Source organism: Agelaius tricolor, unplaced genomic scaffold, assembly GCF_023055355.1.
Source record: "Agelaius tricolor isolate 1412-34295 unplaced genomic scaffold, bAgeTri1.0.p SCAF_40, whole genome shotgun sequence".
NCBI lineage: Eukaryota > Metazoa > Chordata > Aves > Passeriformes > Icteridae > Agelaius > Agelaius tricolor.
In genome coordinates, this window is record NW_027269300.1 from 2,901,276 (window position 1) to 2,911,595 (window position 10,320).

General features: G+C 51.9%; 1 protein-coding gene across 1 annotated transcript; it reads left to right on the forward strand.

Annotated features, from left to right (window-relative positions):
* The first annotated feature begins 8,027 nt into the window (after positions 1 to 8,027).
* LOC139603703 (olfactory receptor 14A16-like) lies at positions 8,028 to 8,960 on the forward strand. The gene has a single exon (XM_071454590.1). The coding sequence runs from the start codon at positions 8,028 to 8,030 to the stop codon at positions 8,958 to 8,960; it is 933 nt and encodes a 310-aa protein (XP_071310691.1).
* The last annotated feature ends 1,360 nt before the right edge of the window (positions 8,961 to 10,320 follow it).

Genomic DNA, 10,320 nt, shown 5'->3' on the forward strand with positions numbered 1-10,320 from the left:
TGCAGAGAGAGGCGTCGCCTGGCGCTCAGGGCCCTTCTCGAGCTCATTGAGGAGCCCTTCATGGTGAGAAAGGGGCAGCGGCTGAGGCTGAGCTGGGCAATGCAGTCGCTTGGTCTTGGCAGGGCTTTGGGTGCTGGGGCAGCTGCTCCCAGCTCTCCTGCCTCCCAGTTCAGCTGCCCGAGTGCTTGGGGACAGAGGGAGTTTGTTTCAGTGTTCAGTTCAGATGCTTCTACATCTCCAGCAGTGATATAAATCAAGAGCACAATCAGTTCATGAAAGGCACCAGAACAAGCTGGACCTCTGAGGAGATGACTGGAAGAATGTGAAAAGGAGAAATGCAGGGAATGACTTAGTGAGCTTTGCCTGTACAAAGGACCATTTTTCCTAATAATTTCCAATTCATTCCCTCTGCTTTTGTCCTTCCTCACAAGGCCATTTTCATCCCAGATTCCCCATGCAATGGGAACCCTGAGCTTGTGGAAGTGCCTGAAAGATGCCCTGTTCCTCTGCAGGGACACTGAGGCTGAAGCAGGAGCCTGAGCCCTCTCTGGGGCAGCCTCCTCCGAGCTGGAATTTGTGCCGTGCTGGGAGAGGAGGAGGAGGAGGGGGAGAGCGCTGTTTATTTTCCAGCATCAGTCTCATTACATGGTTATGACAATGGGAAGATGCCTGCAGCTCGTGTCCTCAGCAGCAGACAAAGAACTCAATGTTACAACTTACTTTAAAAGTTGTTTTATTAATCCCACAAAGCAAAAGCATATTGATGGTAGTTCCATCCAACCACTATAAGCACAGGTACCTTTGGTTAAAACAGTGCTTGCTTATTTTGAGTACAATAGCTGCTTGTTAGCCTTAAAACACAATGCACAGAGCTCAAGCTTAGAACTTCCTAATATCTCACTAGATATACTTCTCTGTAGCTTAGGGAGTTAGTCTACCAAGTGTTAATACAAAAACCATTGTTCTATTTGTCCTTACTTTCTACTTCTAATATAACTTTTCTGCTGACAAATCTTATGTCTACTGCTTAGCTCTAATCCCAGTTCTGCTGTCTCTGAGGCCTGCCTTTTGCAGCTTTCTCAAACCCCTTTGATTTTAAGGATTCTTAAATTCACTATCACAAAAGCACTCTGGGTAGCGCTGATCGAAAAAGGCAATTGCAGTTTTACAGATAAATTTCAAGTGGCAAGCAGAAGAGGGGCAAGAGCAGCCAGGTTCTCCAATTCCCAAAGGCAAAGGCAACAGCAGCCTCCTGCTGTCAGCTCAGGGTGAGTAAAACAGTGCTGAAAACAGTGCTGGAACCCGATCCTTTCTTCCTCTGAGGGCTGGCTCAGGGCAGCACAGGCAGGCCCTGAGGAGTCAGGGCTGTGTGTGGGTGATTGCTGCTCTAGTCCAGAATTGAGCTGGAAAAAGCCCTTGGGAGCCGAGGCAGGAGCAGGTGGGAAGGGGCCGGCGCTGCTGCTGCTCCTGGCCGGGAGCCCCGGCTGGGCCGGGCCGGCGCCCCCTGCGCTGCGGCTGCTGCTGCTGCCAGAGCCGGGCGGGACTCGGGGACAGGGAACGGACACGGGGGGACAGCAAAGGCCTGGTGGCTGCAGGGATGGTGGCGCTTGGGCCAGCGCCAGCACAGAGCTTCAGCCCGCAGTTAACCCCGAGGGAAACGCTGGGGAAAGGCTCCATTTCAGCCTTTCTGCACTCGTGGCTGTGAAGGGACCGAAATAAAAGGAGAACAAGCAGGGCCCGACCCCTTCTCCTTCGGGAGGAGCCGCAGGCCTGGGGCTGTGAGGAGTCATGAGGGGCTGTGAGGAGCTGTGGGATGCTGTGAAGGGCTGTGATGGGCCATGATGGAACTGCGAGGGGTTGTAAGGGGCCATGAAGGGCTTTTGAGGGGCCATGAGGGGCTGCTGGGGACCTTGAGGGGGAGAAGGTCTCTGAGAAGCTGTGGGAGGCCAGGCACCTCATGGAACAAAGGATCCATTATGACACTGTGGAGACAAGGACACTGTTGTAGGCTGTACAAAAGCTCATGGAACCAAAAGTCCATTGTGACATTCTGGGGCCTCATGGAATCCTGGAGACCATTATGGCACTTTGAGCCTCGTTGAATCAAGGGGCTCTGCAGGGCCTTGGGGAATCAAGGAGATCTTCGTGACACTGCAGGGACTTGTGAAAGCAATGAGAACATTCTGGCATCCTGAGTCCCCATGGCACCAAGGGGCCATTGTGACACTGTAGGTCCTCATGGAAGCAAGGGGCCAGTGTGACACAGGCAGGCCTTGTGGAACCAAGGCTCCATTGTGATCCTGGGGAGCCCAATAGAACCAAGGGTCCATTGTGCCATTGTGCATTTCCATGGAACCAAGGGAACCATTTTGACACTGCAAGACCTCATGGAAGCAAGGGGCCATTCTGCCGCTGCAGAGCCAAGGAGACCATTGTAGTATTGCTGGGCCTTATGGAAACAAAGATCTCTTGTGATACTCCGGGGTTTCATGACACCAAGAGGCCATTGTGATGCTGCTGGGCCCCAGGGATCCAAGAACATGGGAAAGTTCTGGTTGGCTTGGCTCAACTGGTCCAGCTGACCTTGGCATGTTGAGGGTTGCTTCTCATCTAGCGCTGGAGTTCTGTGTTTTCCATCCTGTGGGAAAGAACTCTCCTTTTCCTCCAGGGGTTCATGACTGAAACTGGCATTCTACCTCCATATTTGATTAAATCCACAGATTATCCCATATGAAACCTGCCAGCACAGACAGCTCTGGATCGCCCTGGCATCTTGGAGGCCACCTCTCATCTGTCCTCAAAACAATGTGGGGGGGGGAGGGTGGGTGTGCTTTTCTTTCCATAGAAAAGAACATCTTTCAGTGCATGTGTCCATAACCAAAATTGGGAATCCACCTCCAGAATTCTTTATATCCAAGGATTGCTCTCAGACAAAAGCTGCCATACAAACAGGTCTGGCTGGCCTTGGCCTCCTTTGAGCTGTCTCTAGTCAGCCTTTGAAACACTGGGGCTCTGCCCTCTCCTTCCTGTGGAGAAGAACTGTCATTCTGGTCAGGGCACTCATGGCTGAAATGGAATTCCACCTCCAAAACTCCACAAATATCCAAGGGTTGCTTTCAGACAAAAGCTGCAAGGACAGACAGGTCTGGCTTGCCTTGGCCTCTGGTGACTGCCTCTGATCTGCCTTCAATACCCTGTGGCTCTGTGGTTTCTTTCCTGTAGAAAAGAACCGTCCTTCCTGTCCAGGCAGCCATGGCCTCAAGCACATGAGCACAGTACAGGGACAGAGGAGCTCTGTGCTCAGTGGGGTGGAGACTGAGGACAGCAGAGGAGAGGCCTGGGAGGGATTGAAGGGTGGTTTAAGAGATGGTGGATCCTTTTGACACAATAGAAAAAAGACAGAAAAAGAAAGAATTAATAAAAATGGCAGCTGAGGAGGTCCAGACTGAGCACAAGGAGACAGGAATTCCCCTCCCAGGGCAGGGCTGTGGTGCAACACATCCCCAGAAGGGGTCTGGGTCAGCCCAAGGCTTTGTGTGGGCAGGCAGAGGCAGGCAGGAGGCAGAGCTGTCAGCAAAGGAAGGGCCCAGCCAGGTGGGGCAGCCGGGGGATGAGTTTTACAACATGGCTTCTGTGGTCCAAGACCTGTTCCACATTGCCAAAAAATGGCTGCAGCCTTGGGAGATATTATTTGGCCAACACCATTGTCAATCACTGTAACAAGGTGACCAGGAGATATTCACATCAGACCTCTGTCATTAGTTTGGTTCCACTGAAGGACAGAAGTTTATTCTGTATTATCTTCATTTTGACAGTAAGAGCAGTGATCCTGGAGTCTTCTGTAGCAGGGTGTGGCAAGCTTTTTGGATAATTAGCTAGCTGAGAAAGGCCACTTCGATGTGATACCGTTGGATAAGGATAGGGGAAACAAGCTGGGGATTATGCAACCAGTGTCCAATCACTGACAAAGGTCATAGTGACCTTCGCTGAAACGGGAAGATGGGGGAGAAAATTGCTTGCCAGAAAATGAAGATATCCTAGGTAGAGAAGCTAGAAGAATGTAAACATAGAAACAAAATAATCATTAGAGCATAGAAGTAGGTGTGGTTGATCTAAGTGTGCTTTAGCCAATAATGAGCTCAGCTTTTGCAATATGTATAAGCTTCATTAACACCAATATAAATATGTGTGAGTTTTCAATAAACTTTGGGATTTGCCATTCACGCATATTGTGTGAGGCATTTCTTCCGCCGTTCACGACAGCAGGGGACATGGTATACCATATGGAACATGTGGACCATGGTAAAAGATGCTAACTAAATAAATAAAATACATTACATTTAAAAATACATTTCTAAATAAATAATTAAAAACATTCCCAGATGTTCCAGGAGCACCTCAGCCTCATGGTCTGGGAAGAAAACTTATCACCATCAGTCAGCAGAGTGGCTCTCCAGATGGCTTTGCAGAATGGCTGGTATTAGTGCCTAGTGTTACAGGGTTAATACTGGGGTGCAAGGAAGCAGCATTTTTGAATTTCACTAGACTTAATATGGAATGTTAGGGGAAGAACCAAAGAAGGAAAAGGGAGGGATTAAGGTGGTTTGGAGAGAAATAGACATAGGAAAATAGAGAGGAAAAAAGGAATAGGAAAAAAGAATACAATAAGTGGGATCAGTCATGCTGACAGATGCTGACAAATGCTGATCAGTGTGCTTGCAAGGCCAAGCCTGCACTGTTCCATAGTGCCCTGTTTCCTCATTAGACTCAATGTGTATTTTCTGACTGCTCTGCAGAGCCAGTGGGATCTGGTGGAGTCAGATGAGAAACCATTTTGCACTCTTGTCTGTGTGTATGAACATGTCTGTATGAGGCAGCTGAAAAGTTGAGTGTCCAAAGGCCAGCTATGGGGTGGTCCATATGGTGTTGATAAAGGCACCCTTTATCAAGGTATACCATGATAACTTATCCTTTGGGGCTCAGTAATCTAAAGATTTATAGAATGTCTGATGGATAGGCCTTAGTTACTCTTAATAACCCCTTTTTGTCCTCTAAAAATACAAGTGGCATCAGGTTAGTTATAATTTTACACAAGAATTTCTTTAAAAGGATGCACCATAAGGCTGCAGGACAAAGTCACTTCCCAGTTGTCCTCTTCAGTTATGTTTTAAGCTTCCAGAACAATAGTTGTATTGCAAAACGCATGGATTCTAACTTGGCCCCTTCCTGGAGTGCTATGGTCATGATTTCCAATGCCTAAAATAATTCTAAATATTTTAACCTTTGAATTAGATATTACACACAGAGAAGGACACCCTTCTATTCAGAAAGGTCAGTTTCATTATAATGAAAATCACCAAAGCATAGTATAGGGACTTATGATCCTATATTTTCAGAAAAAAGGGATGAGAATTTATGTTTTGCTCTTCTGTAGCCATCCATGTGGACAACATTCCAATCTGGCAAGGTGTGTGTCCAAAAGGTAGAGGGGGACCTGTTTCCAGAGCCTGCAGGGACAGAGGCGCAGGGCAGGGACACCGTAGGACAGCCTGGGCTGCACAGGGCACAGGCATGGGCAGCAGCTGCAAGACAGCCCTGCCAGAGCCAACTTGGGCAGCACTTTGGCCATGGCTGCTGGGCCTGGGCCTGAGGCAGGAGCAGGAGACAAGTGACCCTTGCAGGCCTGGGGCCTCATGGCCTCCTTGTCCCTGCTCAGCAGCCTGGCAGGGGCCGCCCCATGCTCCTGCCCTTGGCATTGCACATCCCCACATGCCAGTGCCCATCCCGGCAAGAGCCCTGAGCAAGGAGGGAGGGACAGGATCTGCCTGGCCAGGCCCTGGGGCTCAGGCCTTGGCCCTTGGCATTCCTCAAACACATCCAGCTTTGCTCAGCACCAGAGACACCTTGGCCTTGTTTGTCCCCAGCTGTCATCACTGCCTGCAGGGTTCTGCTCTACCTGGAACCTGGAGACACTTTCCCAGTCGTGTCCCTCAGTGGGACCCATTAAAACTTCAAGAAACTTCAGAGATTCAATTTAATTTTGAGTTCTTGAGAAGTTTTTTGAAGACAATCTAAGGGACTGATTTTGATGTAAACAACACCAAATCCCCAAGAGGCTCATTAAAGTCCTTGTGCTGTGTCTGTGCTGCTGAGCTTTAAAGGAACAGCTCTTCCAGGGCCAGCTCCTCTCCCAGCCCAGCAGGGCTGAGGGCTCTGCCTGCAGGCACTGAGGGGACAGGAGCCAGGCAGAGACAGGCTGAAGGCAATCAGGATTGGGAAGACATTGAGCTGAGACTTCAGCTGGGGAAAGATCTTCACAGCCCTGTGCATGGTGAGTGTGTGGGTGCAGGGCAATGTCCCCTGTGCTCCTGGAGGGATCTCCTGAAGCCAGCACACCCCAGAGCCTGAGGGATGTGTCAGGAGGACTCTCCCAGTTTCTCTGTGGCACAGGAGGAGGAGGAGGAGGAGGAAGAGGAGGAGGAGGAGGATGTGCTGCAGAGCAGGGCTCCCCTTCTGAGGGGACTTGTCATGAGCTAATTCAGGGCAGGAGTTTCTTCTTGGGTCTCTGCTTTCCTGAATCTGTGCTCCCACTTTTCCCTGGCTCAGCTGGGTGGCAATGGACACTCAGCTGTGCATAGGAGAGCAGGGGCTGAGACTCTTAAACCATCACCTGAGGATTCCTGGGAGCCTCAGCAAGTGCCTGCACCTGCCCAGCCTCCAGATCCATGCAGCATCACCTTTCCATGGTGCCCAGGCTGGGGGGAGCTGTTCTTTAATCCCTGCAGGGCCGAGCAGCTGCAGGGCAGGGCTGGCCCAGGGGCTGGGCTGGGCTGTGGCAGCTCTGGCAGGGAAGGAGCCCAGGGCCACAGGAGCAGCTGGGGCTGGGACAGCTCCAGCAGCAGAGCTGGGGGCAGGGAGGCAGGGAGGCAGTGCTGAGGGCAGCCCTGCTGCAGGGCAGATGTGGCACCTGCCGGGCCTGCCCTGCAGGGCAGACACTGCCCTGAGCAGCACAGCTCTTGTGTCCCCTCGCAGCCAGCACAGCCCTCAGCCCGGGGGCTCGGGGCCCTCAGTCCCTCCTGGGCTGGCAGAGCAGCCCCAGAGATGAAGGGCATCTCTCCGGCCATGTGCCCATTCATTCCCTGCTGACCAGGGCCTGAGGGCCACTGTCCTGCCCTGCTGCTGCCTGGCAGGGGCTGGGCAGGGCTGGGCAGGGAAAGGCTTTTCCTCAGGCCTGGCTCTCTCTCCCCTTGCCTTGCCCAGGTGCTGCTGGCATTGCTGAGGCGCTCTCTGGAATGGCAGTTCCAGCTGCAGGGCCAGGCCCAGCCCTTGGGCTCCTCCTGTGCAGGCTGAGCACAGCAATGGGGTGTCCCAGCTCCCTGTGCCCGGGGAGCTCTGGGCAGGGCAGCCTGGGAGGCTGGCAATGAGCCCACTCTCCTGACTCTGGGAAAGGCAGGAGCCACTTTGTGTGCCAGGGATCCCTCTGCTCTCAGCAGTGTCTCCTGGCTGTCCAGGGCAACACGGGAGTGGATTTCAGAAAGGTGCAAGACCAGGGCAGCTGGAAGAGGAGAGAGGGACAGAGCAGCTCCTCTCAGTCTGCACTAAGCCTCAGAGAATCCTCCTGACTCTCTGGACTCTCTTTTCTCCTCAGGTGCAGCAGAATCTCTCATTCTGCCTTCTCTTATCCCCATCTCTTCACCCAGGCAACTCTTCAGCCTTACCGGAAGATTTTTTGTCCAAGTTCAGAAACCCAGACTGCCCCTGCTCTGACTGTTCCCCTGCACTGACTGGGGGTCAGGGCTGACTCCCAGGTGTCCTGCAGGCCAAGGTCCAGCTCCTGACACAACATTGGCCAGCAGCAATCAGGGCTCCAGCAACAAAGGTGAAGGAATGTCCCCTAGACATAGGGGGAGGTGTTCAGTGGCAGGAAAGGGTCTGTGAGAAAGGGCTTTGACTTTTCTGTGAGAAATCTCCGCTCAATTGTCACTGTGATTGCTTCTTCAAAAGGTTCCAATGTCTGGAGACAGCAAATGTCCAACAGCAGCTCCATCAGGCACTTCCTCCTGCTGGCACTGGCAGACACGCGGCAGCTGCAGCTCCTGCACTTCTGCCTCTTGCTGGGCATCTCCCTGGCTGCCCTCCTGGGCAACGGCCTCATCATCAGCGCCGTAGCCTGCGGCCACCACCTGCACACGCCCATGTTCTTCTTCCTGCTCAACCTGGCCCTCAGTGACCTGGGCTCCATCTGCACCACTGTCCCCAAAGCCATGCACAATTCCCTCTGGGACACCAGCACCATCTCCTACTCAGCATGTGCTGCACAACTATTTCTGTTTGTCTTTTTCATGTCAGCAGAGTATTTCCTCCTGACCGTCATGTGCTACGACCGCTACGTGTCCATCTGCAAACCCCTGCACTACGGGACCCTCCTGGGCAGCAGAGCTTGTGCCCACATGGCAGCAGCTGCCTGGGCCAGTGGCTTTCTCTATGCTCTGCTGCACACGGCCAATACATTTTCCCTGCCCCTGTGCCATGGCAATGCCCTGGGCCAGTTCTTCTGTGAAATCCCACACATCCTCAAGCTCTCCTGCTCCAAATCCTACTTCAGGAAACTTGGGCTCATTGTGGTTACTGCCAGTTTGTCATTTTTTTGTTTTGTGTTCATGGTTTTCTCCTATGTGCAGATCTTCAGGGCTGTGCTGAGGATCCCCTCTGAGCAGGGACGGCACAAAGCCTTTTCCACCTGCCTCCCTCACCTGGCCGTGGTCTCCCTGTTTTTCAGTACTGGGTTTTTTGCCTACCTGAAACCCTCTTCCATCTCCTCCCCATCCCTGGATCTGGCAGTGTCAGTTCTGTACTCGGTGGTGCCTCCAGCCCTGAACCCCCTCATCTACAGCCTGAGGAACCAGGAGCTCAAGGCTGCAGTGTGGAGACTGATGACTGGATGGTTTCAGAAACATTAAACTGCTCACCAATTTCTGTAAATCACTTGTAATATGGGCCATCTTTAATAGTTCTTGTTCATTTGGTCATGGCATTCTTTTCCCTTTGTTATATTTTTTTAATACTTTTCACAAAAAAAGTCATTGTTTCTGCTATTTCTAACTTTACTTCTCGCCACCTTTTCTGTGGCCCCAAACTGTGTCAATGAGAAGCTTTGCTCTCAGTGCCTTTAAATGAAATAAAGGATCTCCCAGCAAACTTTCGATTGAGATCCCCCTTTTGTTCCCTTCTCTGGAGCTACAGCAGCAATGTCTGTGTGCAGAGCTGGGGCAGATCAGGACTGGTCTTGCTGGCCACACCATTCCTAATCCAGGCCAGGAGCCACTGGCCTTCTTGCCCGCCTGGGCACACTGCTGGCTCATGTCCAGCCTGCTGTCCATCAGTGCCCCCAGGTCCCTTTCTGCCTGGCCGCTCTCCAGCCCCTCTGTCCCCAGCCTGTAGCGCTGCAGGGGTTGTTGTGGCCAAAGTGCAGGAGCCAGCACTTGGTCTTGTTCAACCTCACCTTGTTGGATTTGGGCCCTGGATCCAGCCTGTCCAGGTCCCTCTGCAGAGCCCTCCTACCCTCCAGCAGGTCATTACTCCCAGCCAACTTGGTGTCACCACGTTTCCATGAGAGTCACAATGGTGTCCATGATTCAATGAGGCCTCTCATTGAATGTCACAACGTCCCTTTAGTTTCATGGGACCACTTTGGTGTCACAAAGTCCCTTTGATCCTTTGGCCCTTCATTTTCACGATGTTCATTGGTTACCCAAGGTCCCACAAGGTCGCACAGTGCAGCAATGGTCCCCTTAGTTCCATAGTGTCCCAATGGCCTCTTGGTCCCAAGGGGCACCACAATGTCAAAATTATGTCCTTCTTTCTGAGTCCCTGAGAAGCAATATTGAGCCCCTGATTCCATGGGGCCCTGCAGCATCACAATGGCCCCATCATTGCACAAGGTCCGGCAGTGTCACAATGGCCTCCATGGTTTCAGAAGGCCACACAGTGTCACAGTGGTCCCTTGGTTCCATGAGGCCCCAGAGATCCCCAATGGATTCCCTGGTGGTGCAGTGTCACAATGGAGCCCTGCTTACGCAAGATCCTGCAGTGTCATGAGGGACTCTTGGTTCAACAGGACACCAGAGTGTCACAACTGTTTCCTTATGTGCTGGTTTTGCATGAATTGACATTTGGTGAGGAGAGAAGTGTAGCATTGTATGTTTTATATATGAGTTCATTGTAAAGTTGGTTAATTTTATAAATTAAGAATTTGGTTTGACCCTCCGTTCCCCCCCATGTTGTCCCTTGTAATGGTTTGTTCCTTCTGCCTGTTACCTG